General features: G+C 40.0%; 1 protein-coding gene across 1 annotated transcript in view; it reads right to left on the reverse strand.

Moving 5' to 3' along the window:
- Positions 1-1,341: 1,341 nt before the first annotated feature.
- Positions 1,342-21,454, reverse strand: part of LOC137041809 (NLR family CARD domain-containing protein 3-like) — a 55,593-nt gene continuing 35,480 nt past the window's right edge. The window contains exons 4-7 of the mRNA XM_067418480.1: positions 20,170-20,343; positions 15,566-15,739; positions 15,438-15,484; positions 1,342-1,871 (exon numbers count right to left, since the gene is read on the reverse strand). Coding sequence (XP_067274581.1) covers positions 1,342-1,871; positions 15,438-15,484; positions 15,566-15,739; positions 20,170-20,343 — 925 coding nt within the window. The remainder of the gene's footprint in view (positions 1,872-15,437; positions 15,485-15,565; positions 15,740-20,169; positions 20,344-21,454) is intronic.

A 21,454-nucleotide genomic window follows, 5' to 3' on the forward strand; every position in this document is an offset into this window, starting at 1 on the left:
GGGAGGCACACAGTTGTGTTATATAGAACAAAACATCATGATATTGAGCCATATTAATAACCCAACTGAATCATAAACATCATCAGGACCAATACACACTCTCGGTCAGATGCTAACACGCTACTTACTGAAAATAAGAATTAATGTCCATCGTTTCTTCTTGTTGAACACAGAAAGTCCGTGGGGGAATGTTTACGGTTAAACGAGACTCATTTAAAACACGTTAATAACAATATTAATCGCTAATATTTCCGTTAACTAGCCCCGCTCTGCTAACTGTATAACTGCAACAACGACATGTTTTCAAATGTACCGCTTAGCCAATCATTAGCCTTCATGAGGCTCAACAGCCAATCAGAGTCCGACACAACAGCACGTCACGTTTACTCGGTGGCTCCGCCCCCTCTATGGCTCTGGGTGGAGCTGGGTGGAGCTAACATGAATATTCATGAGTTTCCTGTTTGGCGTTAAAGACTCTGAGAATATGAACCCGTGCTCTCCGGATCATCACAGAAACTGTTCTGAGATTTCCAGCTTCACATGAAAGAGCAGGACAGACCTCACCGCCGACAGGAAATACAGAAATACAGAAATAAAGAGAGACTCAGTGATTGTGAGAGAATTCATTCTGCTGATCTCATCACATTCATGATTATTCATACTGTCATCAGTTCACATCAATCATTCATAAACCACTTCATGATTAAATCAATCAGTCCTTTATTACATCTCATCATCAGTTTACAATATACATATTAGAGCAGTCTGACAATATAGCAATATTATTACAGCCTTATTAAACATTCAGAGCAGTGTGTGTGTGTGTGTGTGTGTGTGTGTGTGTGTGTGTGTGTGTGTGTGTGTGTGTGTGTGTGTGTGTGTGTGTGTGTGTGTTATTAGAGATTCAGAGCAGTGTGTGTGTGTGTGTGTGTGTGTGTGTGTGTGTGTGTGTGTGTGTTATTAGAGATTCAGAGCAGTGTGTGTGTGCAGGTGTGTGTGTGTGTGTGAGAGAGAGAGAGAGTGTGTGTGTGTGTGTGTGTGTGTGTGTGTGTGTGTGAGAGAGAGAGAGAGAGTGTGTGTGTGTGTGTGTGTGTGTGTGTGTGTGTGTGTGTGTGTCTTATTAAACATTCAGAGCAGTGTGTGTGTGTGTGTGTGTGTGTGAGAGAGAGAGTGTGTGTGTGTGTGTGTGTGTGTGTTATTAAACATTCAGAGCAGTGTGTGTGTGTGTGTGTGTGTGTGTGTGTGTGTGTGTGTCTTATTAAACATTCAGAGCAGTGTGTGTGTGTGTGTGTGTGTCTTATTAAACATTCAGAGCAGTGTGTGTGTGTGTGTGTGTGTGTGTTATTTAATCTGACACAGATACACTGAAGAATAAACCCAAAATCCAGCACAGAGGGGTTCAGTGAATGTGGTGTTGAATGTGTGTAAGTGTGTGAGTGTGTGTGTGTCAGAGACGCTGTAGAAGGACAGAGTGCCGGCCGACACATCCACACACACTCCTGCTCTCTGAGAGGATGAACTGATGGCAGGAATAGTAGTGATGTTATCATTGTGCCGGACAGAGAATCCTTTACTAGAGCAGTTCAGACTCCAGGATTTGTCATTGAGTCCAAACACACAGTCATAACTCCATCCTTTCCTCCTGATTCCTTTATATGCCACTGATATTACAGCATATCCGCTCCATTTAGCCTCCCAGTAACAGCGGCCAGGCAGACTCTCTCCACACAGAACCTGATAAGCTCCATCAAATCTCTCTGGATGATCAGGATACGGCTGATCCTCTCTCACACGTGTCACCTTCCTGTTCCCCTCAGACAGAACGAGACGAGTGTGTGCTGTGTGTGGATCCAGTGTGAGATCACAGGCCCCTGAACACAAGAAGAGAGAAACATCTAGAACAACAGACACTAGACGTGTGTGTGTGTGTGTGTGTGTGTGTGTGTGTGTGTGTGTGTGTGTGTGTGTGTGTGTGTGTGTATCCAGTGTGAGATCACAGGCCCCTGAACACAAGAAGAGAGAAACATCTAGAAAAACAGTCACTAGACGAGCGTGTGTGTGTGTGTGTGTGTGTGTGTGTGTGTGTGTGGATCCAGTGTGAGATCACAGGCCCCTGAACACAAGAAGAGAGAAACATCTAGAACAACAGTCACTAGACGTGTGTGTGTGTGTGTGTGTGTGTGTGTGTGTACTTGTCTACCTATCTAACAGGGGACCTCTGAGCCAAGAGGGGACATTTTTCAGGTCCCCTGTTGGTCATGCTTTAAATCATGTGAAAATGAAGTAAAAAACTAAAGAAATGCTCTGGTGATTTTTTTAAATGTTTGACCAAGTGGGGACCTAAGAGTGTGTGAGTGTTTAAGGCCATGCTCAGCAGCTCCCCTGTAGGCTGGAGCAGGAACTGTAATAGCCCTTAAACACACGTCGTTCACACACACACACACACACACACACACACACACACACACACACACACACACACACACACACACACACACACACACACACACACACACACACACACACACACACACACACACACAGCTCCATTAGAGTCTATGGAGGTCCCCTGTTGGATAGGTAGACATCGGTCACACACACACACACACACACACAGCTCCATTAGAGTCTATGGAGGTCCCCTCTTGGCATGTTTTTATTTGAAGTTATATTATGAATAAGGACCTTAAAGGGATCCCCTGGTGTTGAGACTTGTGTGGCTTAATATAACATAAATGATGTCCCTTACTGAATTATGTGGTAGAAAACCCATGAAAGATCTACGTTATTTAAAAAATCGATTTTATATTTGGACCATGGGCGGCGCCATTTTGTTTGCGTTCTAGGTTGATGACGTAGGGTGGTTGAACTCCTCAATCAGCTGGCGTTACCCGTAGCTATTTTTACCACAACGCAACTCGAAAATTGTTTCAGAGTTAAACAAAACCAATGAATTGCTTTGTAATTGTACTTAAAACACACTCAAACATACATGTGCACACAAACTCACCTACACAAGTCACACACAGATCGGCGGGCGCGCACACACCTAGGTCAGCGACAGACTGCTCCGTCTCAATCGCATGCATCATCACCAAAACATCCTGCCTCTCTTCCTCACGTTACTTTATCCCATCGTCCTACCTAGATATTTCCCTCTGCTGGTCACATTAGGCATTACAGTTAATCTACTATCAACAGTCTATCTAGGATATCAACACAGGGAATAGATTGAGGGTTATGTATGCGCGCACGCAGTGCGTGCGTGTGTGTGTGTGTTCGCGCCGATCTGTTGGGGTGTGTGTGTGTGTGTGTGTGTGTGTGTGTGTGTGTGTGTTCGCGCCGATCTGTTGGGGTGTGTGTGAGTCTGTGTGAGAGAGAGAGTTTGTGTGCACATGTATGTTTGAGTGCGTGAAGTCGGACAGCTGTTTGTAAATCGGCTTTACTCGTTATTGCGGTGGAACGTGAGACTGAATGACTGCACTCGAACATGTCCACTATGGTGTCGGACAACACTACAAATGTCCGTCCCTTCAAATAATGCCCTATTTCAGGGTATAGGGTCGATTTCAGATTCAGCCCCTGTCGTGGAGACTGAGCAGCCCAACATCTCGATTGAAACAGAGCCTGTCGTGTGCGCGCCCGCCGATCTGTTTGTGACTTGTGTAGGTGAGTTTGTGTGCACATGTATGTTTGAGTGTGTTTTAAGTATAATTACAAAGGAATTCATTGGTTTTGTTTAACTCTGAAACAATTTTCGAGTTGCGTTGTGGTAAAAATAGCTACGGGTAACGCCATCTGATTGAGGAGTTCGACCACTCTACGTCATCAACCTAGAACGCAAACAAGATGGCGCCGCCCATGGTCCAAATATAAAATCGATTTTTTAAATAACGTAGATCTTTCATGGGTTTTCTACTACATAATTCAGTAAGAGACATCATTTATGTTACATTAAGCCATACAAGTCTCAACACCATGGGATCCCTTTAAAAGAAATTTTTGTATGTCATTTTTGTTTCTTCAAAATGACTAGAAACACAGGTCCCCTCTTGGATAGTGTAGAGTGATAGTCCCCTGTTGGTAATATAGACGTGTATGTGTGTGTGTGTGTGTGTGTGTGAGAGAGAGAGTGAGCGAGCGAGCGAGCGAGCGAGCGAGCGTGTGTGTGTGTGTGTGTGTGTGAGAGAGAGTGAGTGAGTGAGTGAGTGAGTGTGTGTATGTGTGTGTGTGTGTGAGAGTGTGAGAGTGAGTGAGTGAGTGAGTGAGTGTGTGTGAGAGAGAGAGAGTGAGCGAGTGTGTGTCTGTCTGTGTGTGTGTGTGTGTGTGTGTGTGTGTGTGTGTGTGTGTGTGTGTGTGTCACTTCCTGCTTCTCATCCTGCTTCCTGCTTCGCTACTGTTCGGACGCTCTTGCTTACTGCTCCGCGCTTTGCTCTATCGCTTCTATATTTTATCTCATAACTTCAACTTCAGCAAATCAACACAGCGCTCAAACAACAAAGCTTGACTATAATGATAAAACTTGAAACTCTGGAGACTGGATTACTACAAAAAAGTGAAAACTTCATCCGACCAGTCTCTCACTGCCATCAGCTTACATTCCGGAAGGGAAAACACAGCTGCCTACTATCGAAAGGATAAGAAAATGCCTCCTCTAGCTAAGGAATCTTCTTGCTGCACAAACTGCCACAGACTTTTACAAAGGATTGCAGTTCTTGAAACAAAGTTATTTGCGGAACTGCCGAACCGGACGAATCACACAGCAGAGCTTCATCACGAACGTCCGCTGCACACAGCCGGTGAGTCCCATTAATTTAGTGCTACTCAACAGATAGAGAAACAAGAAACTGATCGACACATTAATCGATGGCACAAACAGGGGGCAAGACCCAAACGCACTCGAGACATCAGATTGTCACGAGCTTCATATATTGCTGCCGTTGCATGCTCTACCCCAGACACAAGGATTGCAAACTCTAGTTTCCGACCACCATCGATACATCTTGAAAACAGATTTGAAGTTTTAATGAATGAGGGTGATGAATCCCAAAACGTGATGAATGTGATCGAACACAGATTGCATCAGCCCACAGCTAACACTAATGCTAACAGGCGCTCAAGGTCGAGCAGACAGCGGCCCTCAGCTCAGAGAGCAGCCGAGCCAAGGACTCTGATAGTGGGTGACTCCACAGTCAGAAACATTAGCAGCAGAGATACAACTACATGCTGCCTTCCACAAGCAACCATTTCTGATGTAAACAGGGAAATTCAGAACATCCTGATAAAACATAAGACCGCAAATCGACTTATCATTCATGTAGGGAAGAACGATATTCAGAGAGAGCAGTCAGAACTCATTAAAAGGGATTTCAATGAACTTTTTGAAACACTTAGCAAACTGAAAGTTCAGCCGTTCATCAGTGGACCACTGCCAGCAAGAGGAACAAATAGATTCTCACGGTTGCTTGGGCTTAATACATGGCTGCAAAAAACCTGCATGATGAAGGGAGTGAATTTCATCGACAACTTTAATCTCTTCTGGAGCCAGAGACAATTGTTTACATCAAATGGCCACCACCCAAACAAACTTGGTGCAAGAGTGCTAAAGGACAATATTTATTTTTCCCTTCATCATCCTTCAGCTGTGTGTTTTAACCCACTCAACCTGATACAGAGTATGGACGACCACAGGACTTCTTTTCAGCAGCTGAATGGACATGTGGCTGACACATCCCACAAGGACAGTGATAAGACCACACTGCCACAACTAAAATTGCTCACGGACACACTCCCAGCTGAGCCCTGCCCACAGAGCTCACCACAGACTGACTGTGAAGGATTAGAACTGCTCCAAGATTCAGCACCCAAGGATGATTTTCTGGAAAATGGACAGGGAAGCCAGGACAACATATTTCAGCTTCCGATAACACCAGAGCAACAGCCCCTCTCACCGGACATGTCATTCCTCTCTCCAGCATCCCTGCATCTGGGCTTCTCAGAGAAAATGGAGGACTTGGTTCATGCTGGAATCAGACTATCACACTCGATCGCTATGAGCCCCCAAATATCGACCAAAAATCGTGGAGCCCCACAACCACCAAAGCCTGTGGGCCCAGCTCTCCCTCGCCCTCCTCCTGTGAGATTTCTTCGGTCACAACGTCAGGGCCCACACCCGCCTCCATCTGTTGTAGGTGAACCAAAAACAACTGATTCCAGCTCTCAGTGATGTGTTTTGGGTCCCCGCTATGATAACAGTACCTTTATCAAATGTTTACAGAACAAGTGGGAACCCAGTGTGCCTGCCTCTTTCTCTATCTCTGTTCTGTTACGTGAAAGAAAGTCTAAGGCCTTGTCAGGCCGTTTAACAAACCAATATAATCTGCTGCCTGTTGCCTGTCAAAATAGAAATAATGTGGAGAACAAAATTATTACTGTTAAGTTAGCGCTTTTAAACATCCGTTCACTTAAGAACAAATCATTTCTAGTCAATGACTTAATAACCACTAACAACCTTGATTCTGCTTCTAAATGAAACGTGGCTAGAAGAAAACTGTAGTGCAACAGTCCTCAATGAAGCAGCCCCTCCTAACTTTACTTTTATGAGTGTTTGCAGAGCAGTTAGGAGAGGTGGGGGTGTTGCTGCTCTTTTTAAAGATTTCTATCAATGTAAGCAAGTGTCATTTGGTGAATATTTGTCTATAGAATATCTGGGGATTGTGTTAAAAGGTTCTCCACGCATCCTGCTTATCATTATTTACAGGCCTCCAAAGTACTCTCCAGCCTTTATTGAGGAATTTACAGAACTGTTATCAATAATTTCCTCAGAGTTCGACTGTTTTGCTATTGCTGGGGATTTTAACATTCACATAGACAATATTGAATCCAGTACAACAAAAGAGCTCATGACTGTTCTTAACACTTTTGATTTGACACAGCATGTAAATGGACCCACACACAATCGTGGACACACTCTAGATTTACTTATCAGTAAGGGTCTAAACATTTCATCGATTGTTATTAAGGATGTGGCACTGTCCGATCATTTCTGTATTTTCTTTGATTTATCGATCTCTCCTGCCATTGAAGCTAGATCTGTCTCTGTCAAAAAGAGATGCTTAAATGAGAAAACTAATGTGCTGTTTATTAAGGCTTTATCTCTAACACCAAGCATATCTGCAGACTGTGTTGATTTTCTCCTTGACTCCTTTAACTCAAAAGTTAAGAGTGTAATTGATGATATTGCTCCTCTAAACGTCAGGAAAAAGAGTACCAAACAAAAAACACCATGGAGAAACTCAACAGCAATACAAATAATGAAAAGACAATTCAGAAAATCTGAACGCATGTGGCGGAAGACAAAACTTGTAGTCCATTATAACATCTATAAAGACACCCTTCATGCTTTCAATGTTGAACTAGGCAAAGCTAGACAGACCTTCTTCTCAAACATTATAAATAGAAACATAAACAACACGCGCACTCTTTTTGCTACGGTCGAGAGACTAACAAACCCCCCGAGTCAGACTCCTAGTGAAATGCTCTCAGACAGCAAATGCAGTGAGTTTGCTTCCTACTTCTCCGAGAAAATCAATAATATCAGAAAGGCGATCAGCACATCCTCTAGTTGCTCTGGAGTCAGTCAGATCATACCAAACCCTCGGAAAATTACCATGTCAGATTTCGAAGCTATTGACTGCAAAATTTTAGAAGACACAGTACAGCATCTTAAAACATCAACCTGTGCCCTAGACACACTCCCCACTTCTTTTTTCAAAAGTGTGTTTAACTGTTTAGAAGCAGATCTCCTAGAACTGGTAAATTCCTCACTTCTCTATGGGACTTTTCCAACTGCCCTTAAAACTGCAATAGTTAAGCCTCTTCTGAAAAAGAGAAATCTAGATAACTCCATACTGAGCAACTACAGACCAATCTCAAATCTCCCCTTCATAGGCAAAATCATCGAAAAAGTTGTTTTCAATCAGTTGAACAAATTCTTAAACTCAAACGGATTCTTTGACATTCTTTGCATCTGGTTTCCGTCCACATCACAGTACAGAGACAGCGCTCATAAAGATTATAAATGATATTCGCTTAAACACTGATACAGGCAAAACATCAATTCTGGTTCTACTCGACCTCAGTGCTGCATTCGACACTGTTGACCACAACATACTTCTAGACAGGCTGCAAAACTGGGTCGGGCTTTCTGGGATGGTCTTCAAATGGTTCAGGTCATACTTAGAAGGGAGAGGTTATTATGTGAGTATAGGAGATCATAAGTCTGAGTGGACATCCATGACATGCGGAGTCCCACAAGGGTCAATTCTTGCACCACTCCTGTTTAACCTGTATATGCTGCCACTGAGCCAAATAATGAAAAAGAACAATATTGCTTACCACAGCTATGCTGACGACACCCAGCTCTACTTAGCACTGTCACCTAATGACTACAGCCCCATTGACTCCCTGTGCAAATGCATTGATGAAGTTAACAACTGGATGTGCCAAAACTATCTTCAGTTAAACAAAGACAAAACCGAAATCACTACATTTGGAAACAAAGATGAAATTCTCAAAGTGAACGCATATCTTGAGGCTAAAGGCCTGATAACAAAAAATCAAGTCAGGAATCTTGGAGTGATTTTGGAGTCCGACCTGAGTTTCAGTAGTCATGTCAAAGTAATAACTAAATCAGCATACTATCATCTGAAAAATATTGCAAGGATTAGATGTTTTTGTCTCCAGGCAAGACTTAGAGAAACTTGTTCATGCTTTCATCACCAGTAGGGTGGACTATTGTAATGGCCTTCTCACCAGCCTTCCCAAAAAGACCATTAGACAGCTGCAGCTCATACAGAACGCTGCTGCCAGGATTGTGAGCAGAACCAGAAAATATGAACATATCACACCAGTCCTCAGGTCTCTACACTGGCTTCCAGTTACATTTAGGATCGACTTTAAAGTACTATTACTTGTTTATAAATCACTCAATGAGCTAGGACCTCAATACATTGCAGATATGCTGATTAAATACAAACCCAACAGATCACTCAGATCAGCAGGATCAAGTCAATTAGAAATACCAAGAGTTCACTCAAAGCAAGGAGAGTCTGCTTTTAGCTATTATGCCAGCTGTAGTTGGAACCAGCTTCCTGAACAGATCAGATGTGCTCCAACAGTAGCCACATTCAAATCCAGACTCAAAACACATCTGTTCAGCTGTGCATTTACTGAATGAGCTATGAGCCACTGTATGTCCGACTGATTGCACCCTATCTTATCTCTTTATTCTTTTTATAATTGTTTTAGTTTACCTTTGTTCTTATCTCTGGTTATTGTTTATTTTATATGTTCTTTTGAGTTGAATATGACGAGTGAAAACTGTGTTTGATGGAAATAGTAAGTTTGACAATAAGGTTTGAGTATGTGTAAATCTGTGGAGGGTATGATGAGTGAGTAAGGGTTTAACAAGAAGGTTCCTGAGTAAAAATCAGGGAATAGTAATTAAAATGGATGTTATGAACGTGTTTAAGAAAGAAATGAATGAGAGGTGCTCTAATTAAGATGGTACATGTATGTAGGCTGTAAACTGAAGAATGTTTATTTTTATATCAGGGATCTGACTTTTTTTTATATATATTTTTTATTTTATTTTTATTTTTTATATTCTTATTATTGTCTTTACAACTGTTTTTAACTATGCTTGTTTTAAACTTTTATTCGTCCATATGGTATTCTTTTTTTTCTCATGCATTTGTTACCACTGTTTTAATTAATTTCTATGTAAAGCACTTTGAATTCCCATTGGGTATGAAATGTGCTATACAAATAAACTTGCCTTGCCTTGCCTTGCCTTGCCTTGCCTTGTGTGTGTGTGTGTGTGTGTGTGTGTGTGTGTGTGTGTGTGTGTGTGTGTGAGAGAGAGTGAGTGAGCGAGTGAACGTGTGTGTAAATGGTCTGCATTTATATAGCTCTTTTAACAGACCCTGTGGCCATCCGAAGTGCTTCACATGTTTGCCTCACGTTCACCCATTCACTCTCTCATTCACACACCGGCGGCGGTGTCAGCCCTGTAAGGCTCATCCAGCTCATCAGGAGCAGCTGGGGTTCGGTGTCTTGCTCATGGACACCTCGACACTTGGTCAGGTGGAACCGCGGATCGAACCGCCAACCTTACGGTTTGTTCCATTGCAACAGAATTTGATTCAGCCGCTCTGGAGAGAACAGTGATGTCATCAGCTCATTATCATATAGTGTCAGTGTGGGCAGATCAGGGATATAGCGGAGAGTTTAGTGTGTCCAACTGAGCAAGCCAAGCCGAAGGCGACAGTGGAACCAAAACTCCATCATAATGGAGAACAATAACCCGTGGGAGAAACCAGGCTCAGATGGGGTGCAATGAATGTTATTTCAGCTCTACTTTCTGAGTATGAATTATCATCTGCAGTAAAAGACAACAATACTCAAGCACTGTAAAAGGTTTAGCATAAACTCACCTGACTGGCTTCTGTCCTGAATGATCGTCTCTTCAGACATTAGAACTGCACATGATTTATGAGCCTCTACATCCTTTGACCTCCTAACTGAACTCCTCGACACAAATTGATCATAGAAATAAAAACAGCATTAATAAAAATAAATAAGAGTTTTATCTTAGTCTTATTATAAGTGCAACAATAATCAAATCGCAATATTAAAGCCTCATGTCAGTCTCCTCATCACGTGATCAGTAACTCTGATTCCTGCTGCACACTACGAACATCTCTGCAGCTCGAGCTGGGTGAGCTGATGGAACTGAAGCGGCCGTTATCCAAGACTTAAATCACGTTTTTATTTCTATAAAAAGCCAAACGACAGTGGAGGCGTAATGTAAATGTAGCGGCGGCATATCCTATCCTAACTTCACCCTCACACTCAGTCTGGCAATATCGCACAAGATCTCGTCACACCCCAAGACAACGGGAAAAGAACAGCAGATGACGTCGGGTGCTTTTCTGCTCAGAGTGCTCCTACAAAACACGAGCTGCCCGCGGCACATAAAGAGAGCAAAACGCTCACTGCTATAGAAATTGTTTTAAAAGGCACAATTATATGATTCTTAATTGTGTGGAAGTATAACCTTAACTTTCTTGTAATAGTCTTCTCATTCTTGCATGTTGTACTGACGTTACTGTAACCTTTAAACAACATTATATTAATAACAAGAAAACTGTATATTTTAACATTATAGAAACATTTCAAATCAAAGTTCCCATAACCTTTTTAGGAACTGGGCTCATTTTGTTAGCCGGGCTCCATTGTGGGGACATTTGGTAGTAAAACCAGAGATCATTGTGGGACCAGCCAGCGGTCCAAATGAGAACAATTAATAAATTATGCTTATTTAAAGGTCCCATGGCATGAATTTTATGAGGTTTTTCAGCATTAATATGTGTTCCTCTGACCTGAATATTGTCCTAAAGTGGCTAGAAATGTTGATGGTTGTAAACCGAGTTCTGGCTGTCTTTCTCTGCCTTTGAGATAATGAGAGCCCAGACGAGCTGATCTTGAGTTCTCCTGTTATGACGTCATCAGGAAAGGTTTCCGCCCCTTCCTCTGCTTTGCCCACCCAGAGAATTAGTAGAGAATGGATTCAGTTTATCAGTCGCGATGTCAGCACAAGCTTTACCATATGGATTCGACAGCACCTGCTCATTAATGCCTGATCTGGGATCAGTGATTTCTGATGTGTAGCTAATCATTCAAGTTCACACAGACTTTCTTTCTAAATCGTTTAATACTGTCAGTCCTGCCTCTGGCCATCTCGATGCATCAGTGAATCAAGCCAGTGACTGAAACCATCAACTTCAGGTCGTTTCTGTTAGTTGCATGAAACTAATCTGTTATTTAAATGATTAAACTAGAGAGCGATCAAAGAACACTCTTTATAATGTTCCGATCAGTCAATCACTCGTATATCTGCAGTGCACACTTGTCCAAACTGCCGTTATAATGAAAGATGCTGTTATGCTCAACAGAAGCTCTTACTGTATTCATGTCGGTGTCGTGTTTGTTGTTAGCTGTGGTGAAAGCATTTTGTGAGAGAAATAACGTTGCAAAGTTCACTCGAGTTTACTCAGAGCTTTCAGATACAAACAAAATAAACTCGCGCTCACAGCGCTCTCAACAACTCAGAACAATAACACTTTCTCAGCAATCTTTCCCCAGCTCTCCGTCTCTCTGGACTGGCAGCGCTGCAGCTGCTCGCGCTTAAGCTTGACTAAACCACGCCCCCTAACTAAACCACGCCCCTAACTAAACCACGCCCCCTGCGCCACATAATATCATTTCTAATGCAAATCTGTCCTGGGATGCAAACACATGTATGGTCAAAAAAGAGAGAGGTAACCTCCCCGGTCCTCACACTCCTCACACACACACACTATATATATATATATATATATATATATATATATATATATATATATATATATATATATATATATATATATATATATATATATATATATATATATATATATATATATAAAATAGCATAACATTAAAAGAAGTTTATTGTAAACGTCATGTGCAGCTTTTAATGGGGCAGCAAATATATGATAGATATGAGAGAACAAGAAAGGCTTCTAATAATAGTTCACAGCACAAAACCATATGAAACATCAAATCAGAGCGACACTAAGAGCCTATGCGCATCCTGGGTGCATAGGCTCTTAGTGTGATTGCTTGATGTGCTTAAACACACATCATGTCCTTAAAGCAACACAGAGTCAGAGCTGCAGCGCTAGTGCGCATTGAAGAGTTCACTGCACAAAGAGAAGAGATATTGAGCGCTCAAATCCGAGTCCATTGTTTCCCAACCTTTTTTCAGTCATGGCACCCTTTGAAAATGTTCAACATTTTGTGGCAGCCCCTCACATACGTTACGCTAGGAGTGTAACGGTACTGACTGCTCACAGTTCGGTTTGTATCATGGTTGTAGGTTCACGGTTTCAGTAGGGTTCAGTATTGGCTATGTTCAGGGAAAAGGGACTAATAAAAGTCCAACAAATAACTTAAATACAAGCAGCATCACAAATAAATACAATTGAGCAAAGATACTAATAAAATAAACAATGCTTTTCAGGTTGTCCAGGTAGGTCTAACATTAGTTTTTAGGTAGAGAAATTGAATAAATAATCAAATGTAAAATTACTGCATATTTAACTGTTTAAATTAAAAATTAATCTTTATTAAACTTACAAAAGCTATTCAATCAAGAGCAGTGAGTAATTCCTTATCTTTTGTTTGACATTAAACAGACAGCAGTAAAGGTTACTGTCCCTTTAAGACCTAATACAGGGATGTATCGTTTTTCTCGACTGTATAAAGTTCACTGAAGGCATATAGAGACTTGGCTGCTTGGATACTCATCAAGATGGACATGTTGACATACTCTTTGTGTGAGTTTGTCAGTTCAAGCGTAAGACTTGAAAGAGAACTCAATATTTGCGCGCTGTGGGATGTGTGTGCTCTCGGATGATGCACAGAGACAGATCTTCTCAGCGCATGGCGAATATACCCGGGTGATGATGACGGCGAAAATACCTGGTCACACGGCAGCACTCACATGCATTGAACAGTTTACAAAGAGAGACCGTTTGCCAATGTTTTTCTTTTATTATCGCTGTTGTTGTAGTGTATTACTGATGAGCCAGCACGTGTATCCATCAATAGAAACATACATAAAGCATTATTTTTAGGTTACAACCCATATTAAAGATGCCTCGGATATGAGATGAACCGCAGCCCTTTATTTACAGATCAAGTAGCTTTTGTAGGCTATAATGGGAATATGATCTTCGAGAGTTTTACCTGCTGCCTGTGTAGAAGATTTTTATTATTTAATTTAATGTAAAATAAGCTGTATATAAGACACTATTAGATATCAGATATTTGCTGAGGTTGTGTTTGCCCTGTATTAAGTTTGTGCGGACATTGACAACGTGCTTGAAAATTACAGGTAGAAGATGCATGATGGACAGAAAAAGACCTTGGAATGTTGTGACGTATGAGCCAGGAAACCAACTGGAAAACTAGCTGAAGGTTGTGACCATTTTGGGAAAGCAGCTATGTATATATGCTAGGTAAACCAAAGAACTGGAGTTGTCTCCTGCAGGAGAGACTCGGCTTTGTTAATTTGAATAAAGTCTTTCTGAAATCAAATGATCTTTGGGAAATGATTTTTGCAAGAAGAAAATTTCCTACAACTGTCGTAACCGAACACAACGCACAGTTTGAATGCTGAACGGAGATGATTGACAGCTGCAGCGGAGGGAAGAGTTTCCGTCAACTTTAATTTAACGATGGAAATAATATTAATATAATATCCTTGTCCCGCACATTCAGCTATGGAATGGCTTTAGATGACTTTGTACCAGCAAATCATAATAAACGAGTGATTGCTGAAGGATCATGTGATGATATTTTCTGATTATCAGGACAGGCTGAATAAGAGCAATTGTCTGCCTGTCTGAGTTTTGTCGACAGACGGAGGCGGCCGTCTCGTAATTCTCTATGCAGGAAAAACCCTGTATAACATTATAAACCAACAATACCTTACCTGCAGTGATCTTACCAGAACGTTGCCAGTAAGTCGGGAAGGCGCAGTGCTGAACTCTGGTCTCAGGGAGAACTGTTGCAGTGGCAGATATCACAGACATTAAAAGATGAGCAGCCAGAAGAAACACTAGCAGCCCGCGCTCATCGGCGGTCAGTGTTCTGATTTATTAGCTCATATTTACTGTCTGGTGGAGGCAATCCAGAATTACTTTTGGTGAAACTATAATCAGACCCCCACCCCCAACCTCCACCCTTTTAAAAAACTCTTCGGATCTGCACGATTCACACAAGTCACCCAAGCTGACGTGAAAAAGCACGCTGTTGACATCCCTGTATGTCAGCCAATCACAACAGTGGGTGTATTCACTGAAGTCTCACAGCAGACACGCCCCTTGAAACAGAGTTTTCATGCCAGAGGGCTATTATCAGTATAGAATTTTTTTTAAATGGAAAAACCATACTAACAATATAAGTACACCTCAGGAATCATTATAAAATCATTTTTAAAAATCCATGCCATGGGACTGTTAAAATTTAAGAAATGGAGAAAGTTTTTGAGAAATGGAGAAAGTTTTTGAGAAATGGAGAACATTCTGTGATAGGCAGGTTTAGGGGTATGGGCTTAGGGGACAGAAAATATGTTAGATCAATATAAAAACAATAGAAGTATATGGCAAGTCCCCACGAAGATACAAAAATCCAACTTGTGTGTGTGTTTGTTTAAGTGTATTTGTGTGTGTGTTTGTTTAAGTGTGTGTGTTTGTTTAAGTGTGTGTGTGTGTGTGTGTGTGTGTGTGTGTGTGTGTGTGTGTGTGTGTGTGTGTGTGTAGACATACATTTTTGTGGTCCTGCTGTGATCCTGATCTCCCCTCCATGATCAACACTATAAACACACAAACACACATTAATGTAGATATGCATCTTGCACACACATTCACTATATCAGTATCAGTGTTTGACACACTTGAGTCTCTGTAGTGAGCAGTTCGGATCCTCCTGTTTGTCAGAGAGCAGCTTGACTCCTGAATCTCCTGGGTGATTGTAGCTTAGATCCAGCTCTCTCAGGTGTGAGGGGTTTGAACTCAGAGCTGAAGACAGAAAACCACAGCCTTCCTCTGTCACCATACAGCCAGACAACCTACAGATGGATCAAAACAGCCTCGTCATCTATCTAGTTCTCTTTATATGTCTCACAAAAACATACACATATATCAATCAAACCACACCAGACTTCGTTTGGAAGCGGACCAACACCCATCTTTTGAGCGGCCTCGGTCTGCTTGTTTGGTGCACACCAGGGTTGGGATGGCAGCGTTCACATATGTTCAAATTAACTGCACTAACCGAGCAATCGCACCACGGTTAGTTTTAATCAAACCAAACATGACAAGTGTGAATGCACCCTTACATGAGTTAAAGTCTTCAATGAACACAAAGAGTTGTGAGCAAATGGGATGTGTCAAATCTGCCACTAACTACACATTTTGTTTAACCCTTTGTTGAAATTATGCCCATTCGAAACCTGAATAATTCCAGAGCAAGTCAGAATAAATCAAAGTGTAACAATTTATTAACAGTATATGTATAATGCCAATTACATAATTACAACAGGTAAATGTATAATGCCATTTGCATCATCAATTCAAAGTTAGCCTAATACATATAAAATCAAATACTCTGAAGAAAAGAATGAAATATATACCTGACTTCTGAAAATTTCATAATGCTGGCTATCTTGAAACATCCAGCATTACGGGCTGACCTGACTACAGAATCGAGCCCTGAGCTCCTGGCAACATTTCTTTAAATACCCAGAACCAGATTTATAAACTCTTTCAAATGTAAACAGTTCACAATGGGAATGTGCATTAATCAAGTCCTATAGACTTGTATGGATGAGATGCCAAATGTATGAAAGGCACACCCACCATACACCAAGGCAAGATATCTTTAAACTCTTAAAACATTTATGATGTTCTAGTTTACTTCTGTGGAGATGAGACATTTGTACCAGTCGCACTGAGACATTTCAAATGGTATCAAACACAAAATACTGTATAGTGAGGATTGACATTGTAATAGAGATTTCTGGTGCATTTCAGGTGATCTCAATGAAGGGGAGCAGGAGTTTGGGGGAAGTTTCATGTGAAAGGAAAGGCATTAAATTAGTGTCATTCGTAGATGATTCGCTCAGTGTGATATTTCGTCAACGACAGAGACACTAATGTATGAATGAGTTCAGATGCTAATTTCCTTTGTTTTCTCAGAGTCCCTGTTCCTTGATTATACATTTCGGCATCTGCTATTTTTTTTCCAGCCTTACACATTTCATCAAGAAGTCAGTAGCACTTATGTAATGCGATGGATTACTCTCTGTAGCAGCAGACATTTCTGCCATTAGACTATGAGTTTCTAATATTATGACTTTAGGTAAAAATGCCTTATGTTTACTATGGGTCATCGTTCATATATTTTATAAATGGCTATTGTTCAGTACTGATGTATACACAATATGTTTGATTGTGTGCATCTGTTAACCTGTTAAACTGAATCCCAACTTTTGAAAAAATCCTAAGAAATGTATACTCAGACTAAAACATATACAGTTTGTAAATCCTTTGCACTAAAAGCATAATTATGGTCTTATTTGAAAGCAGACACTTGGCAGTTTACTGTAAAGTCAAAAGTTTTATCATCAAAAATACCTATAATAAAATTCTAAGTTTTGTAAAGTTATTAGAAATTATTTGTATGAAATATCTTTATGAAAATAAAATTGAAGTTGGCCTTGGAGGAATCTAGAAATGCACTACAGCTAAAGCCACAAGTCTGACCATGTTATATTTCAGATCTGAAGATGATCAGTCTAAAACTTTAGAATTTTATTAAATGTTTTACAAGATCGTTTCATGTGATATTATTTTGAGATATCTCTAAAATATCAACTGATGTTTATTGCCATGTCTTCTCAGCTTTCATTCAGTGTATTGCCTCTATTGTTTAGAGGTGCAAACTGCCCCATTCAGTTTGTCTCCCCGGCACACATTCACACTTCTGCGGACTGGTTATGGCTCAAATTATTATTCTTTTGTCTGCATTATAATTACTAATGACTCTCTATTCTGTTCTATTCTGTTCTATACTGTTCTATTCAAACCTCATTTCCAAATCAAACCTCTCACTTTACCTTCAATGAGACTCTATAAAATGCATTTCGTCCAGATAAGCATTTCAGTAGTTTTACATTTAGAAAATGTTTATAAAAATTAAGTATTTGCTCAGTGGCAGGTGCATCTAGGGCAAGCTAGCATGTTAGCTTAGCACACTAGCAAAACAACAATTTATACGATTAAAATCATGTTTTATTCAAAACTTGATTCATATCACTTTATAAAGTCGAGTGTTTTATATAACAATCTGTAGTCTCAAATAGCTTTGGGTCAAAAAATCTGACAGAAAATACACAATGCTAAAAGCTATGTGGAATAGCATTACATTATAAATATCATCTATTATGAAACCACCCAACATGGCATAAAGAACACAGGCCAACCATATATTGCCGCGATTGTGTTTATTGCCTTCAAACGTGTTTATCTGCATGAAATAGCGATCTGACGATCTCTGGAAGCTGTTTTGGTTATGTCGATACTTCCTGAATGTCACATTGTTTGACTGTTCTTCATATGTTCCATATTAGGACTGAATGTTCAGTAGTACAGCTTTCCAGCGCCCTCCGGTTGCCAGAATGAATTGAAGACACAGCACATCACAGTCTACTGCGCTCCTAATGATACATCCGCGGATTTTGGATAAAGATTGAGTAAATAATACTTCTCTGTATAGAAATTTGACTCAAACATGTGAGAATCTAACAATATTTCTCCACATCTGCACACATTTGAAGTAAAAGCCCTGAGGGATGTTGTTTTGTCGAGAGTCTTCATGACGACCACAGAGGAGTTTTTTATGAATGGGAGCAAATGACACGCATATTACAATCAAAAGGTAGCGATGCCGATGATCATATTCATAATCCTGGCACATAATAAAACAGAGGTAAAAAATTAAACTTTAGTCTTAGATCTTTTTAATGATGTATAGTTTGTCAAGGTAATTACTTACATCTGATAGTAATTGAGCTGATTTAAGCAAAGAGAGCTTCGGCACATCCACGTCCTTGTGAACGTTAAGAGGTAAAATAGATAGCACTGCAGAGTGAATAAATGCTACACCATCTATGAGTCTACCATTTTGCTGTGTAAGAAATGGATTATTACATCTGTTGAAATAACCACTCCACATACCATTTTTGTGTTGTAAAGTTCCTTTTATTTCACAAGAAGCTGTGAACATGTTAGCATTGTCTTACGGTTATCTCTTCTTTGTGGTTGTCTGTATGGGTCTCACTACAGGAGCACGCCCCCTAGTGAGCCCCTTTATATAAGTTCTACCTATGAGGAGTTGGGTTATAAATCTGATATTTGTTTTTGTTGTTGCGCTTTAAGCTCTTTTGAAACTGGTACATTTGTATGTGTCACTATGTGATTTAAAACATTTCTATTTTATTTGTATTTTTCAAGTCATGTGAATTCATGTACCACCAAGATAGAATTGTTGATGGTTTAGTCCAATTTGTGTGGTGGGAATTGTTTCTATTTAAAGAATGCTGTTTAGTGTTTAGGAAAAAAGAAACTAAGCAAAATGTAATGTCTATAAATGCTCTTGGTCACCTGAGTGAAATGGTTGATGGCGACGAAACATGATATAAATATTGCCTGCGTTATGAAGGATGAAGGATTTAACTGTATTATTAATTTATTAATTATTAGTTCACATCACTCAAACGGTTGTCAGTGGAGAAACTGGCATCAAAGCATCACATAAGTGATCGATCCCGAGTTGCAACATCACTACATGCATTCTAGTAGCTGATAGTTGGTGTACGCAGGGAAAATCATCATACCCCTTCGCTTAATAGTGTGGTCCCAAAAAATCTTTGTTTTAAGTGCTATCTGGCCCTTCCCCTTACCCCTACCACTTCAGCCAAAAGAGAATCGAGACACCGCTACCCCTTCACGTGAACGTGCAAAAAGAAGAGGAAAGGGAAGGGCTAAGGGGTAGAAATAGGATTGGGCCTTAATCTAAGCCCTGTCCATGAAACCAGGCCTTAATGTTTTTAATTGTGATTAACCATACAAAAATGTGTGCTTGCTTAATTAGTTCTTTTTAATTTAAAAAAAACAATTGATTGACAGAATATGAAGACCATGAAAATCTTCAGGAGTCGGCTCTCCATGACAGTTTGAAACCGGACAAGACAACAGACCAAAAAACATACTCAGTTAAATATCATACAATTTTAGTTTATCAACGAAATCCCATTAAATATTGAGGTAATTTTGTGCTTAATAGTGGTGTAAATCGGCACTGTCTCATGATTCAATTCAATTATGATTATCATGTCAAAAAGATTGACTGAAAGAGAGAACACACATCAACAGTCAGATCATCTACAAACATTATGACCATTGGACTGTAAATTATCTCTTATATGTTCTTAAATACCTCAGTATCTGCAGCTGACAGTTTGGACTCTTCAGTCCATCAGAGAGCAGCTTCACTCCTGAATCCTGCAGGTCATTGTTACTCAGGTCCAGCTCTCTCAGAGCACAGTTTGAGGATTGAAGAGCTGATGACAAACTCTCACAACACTGATCAGTGAGATTACAGCCAGCGAGACTAGAAAAGATTAAATAATATAACATTAAAACAATAATGAAATAACAATAAATGAATGTAAAGGAAGTTGCCAGTTGTCTGTCCTCAGGAATCTGGAACAAAATATTTTTAACATTCTAGCCTGATTGTTAATATGAAAAAAAATGTAATAGTTTGATAATTTAAAAGAAAATGTAATCATTTCATCATTCAAGTTCATTAAAGTTGCACAGTGATGTTTGAGAAACACTGTTGAAAGTGAATCAGACCAAGCACCATAACACACTTGTAACCAATCAGCAGCAGGGGGCGTGTCCACTCATGATGGGGGAGGAGAGACAGTGAGCCAATCAACAGTAGGGGGTCTGTCAACTAATGGAGGAGAGAGAGCAACCAAGAGGAAGAATTAAAGAAAGACTATAGAAAGAGAGATTGCTGAGAGATATTACAAAAGACAAAAGGTCAGAGGAATATCACCAGAAAAAGAAGGGTTATGATCAGGAAAGAGCTTTATGATGCACGTTAATATTAGATCATATTTACAGCACTGGAGAGACCTAAGCGGGAAGGCCTGAAAATTGACGCCAATGTTGTTTTGATTTTGCTCTATACATATATTTAACATTGGTAACAAGTAAAATGGTGACTAACAACAATCTCTTGCTTGTATATACTCTTGTATGTTCATTTTTTTGTTCATTTAATTACCATTAAATACATTAATTACCTTCAAGCGATTCTAGATACCATATCAACAATATTGTTATTTTTTTACAATGGTAGTCAAGTTCCATGCGCGGTTTTGCCTGTGGTTAATGTTATCACAAACTAAATGTATGATACTATGGAAGACAAATGGTTAATTAGTTCTATCTCAGTAAGAATATTTACATTTTAGGCCCTACCCTTTCAAAATGAGTTTTAACATTTTACAGATGTTTCTATGAGTGTTAATGAACATAAATTTATATCTGCATTCCAACTCATGCTACTGTCAAATGTCAATTTTCAAAATATAAAATTTGTAATATTATTAATAATATGTGCTTGCCGCACTACTTTAAAATAGTGGAGGGTGGCGCAAACAAAAATGAATAATAAAAGATGCACCCACTATTTCAAAAGCTGATGT

The sequence above is a fragment of the Pseudorasbora parva genome, chromosome 15 (genome assembly GCF_024679245.1).
Source record: "Pseudorasbora parva isolate DD20220531a chromosome 15, ASM2467924v1, whole genome shotgun sequence".
Taxonomy (NCBI): domain Eukaryota; kingdom Metazoa; phylum Chordata; class Actinopteri; order Cypriniformes; family Gobionidae; genus Pseudorasbora; species Pseudorasbora parva.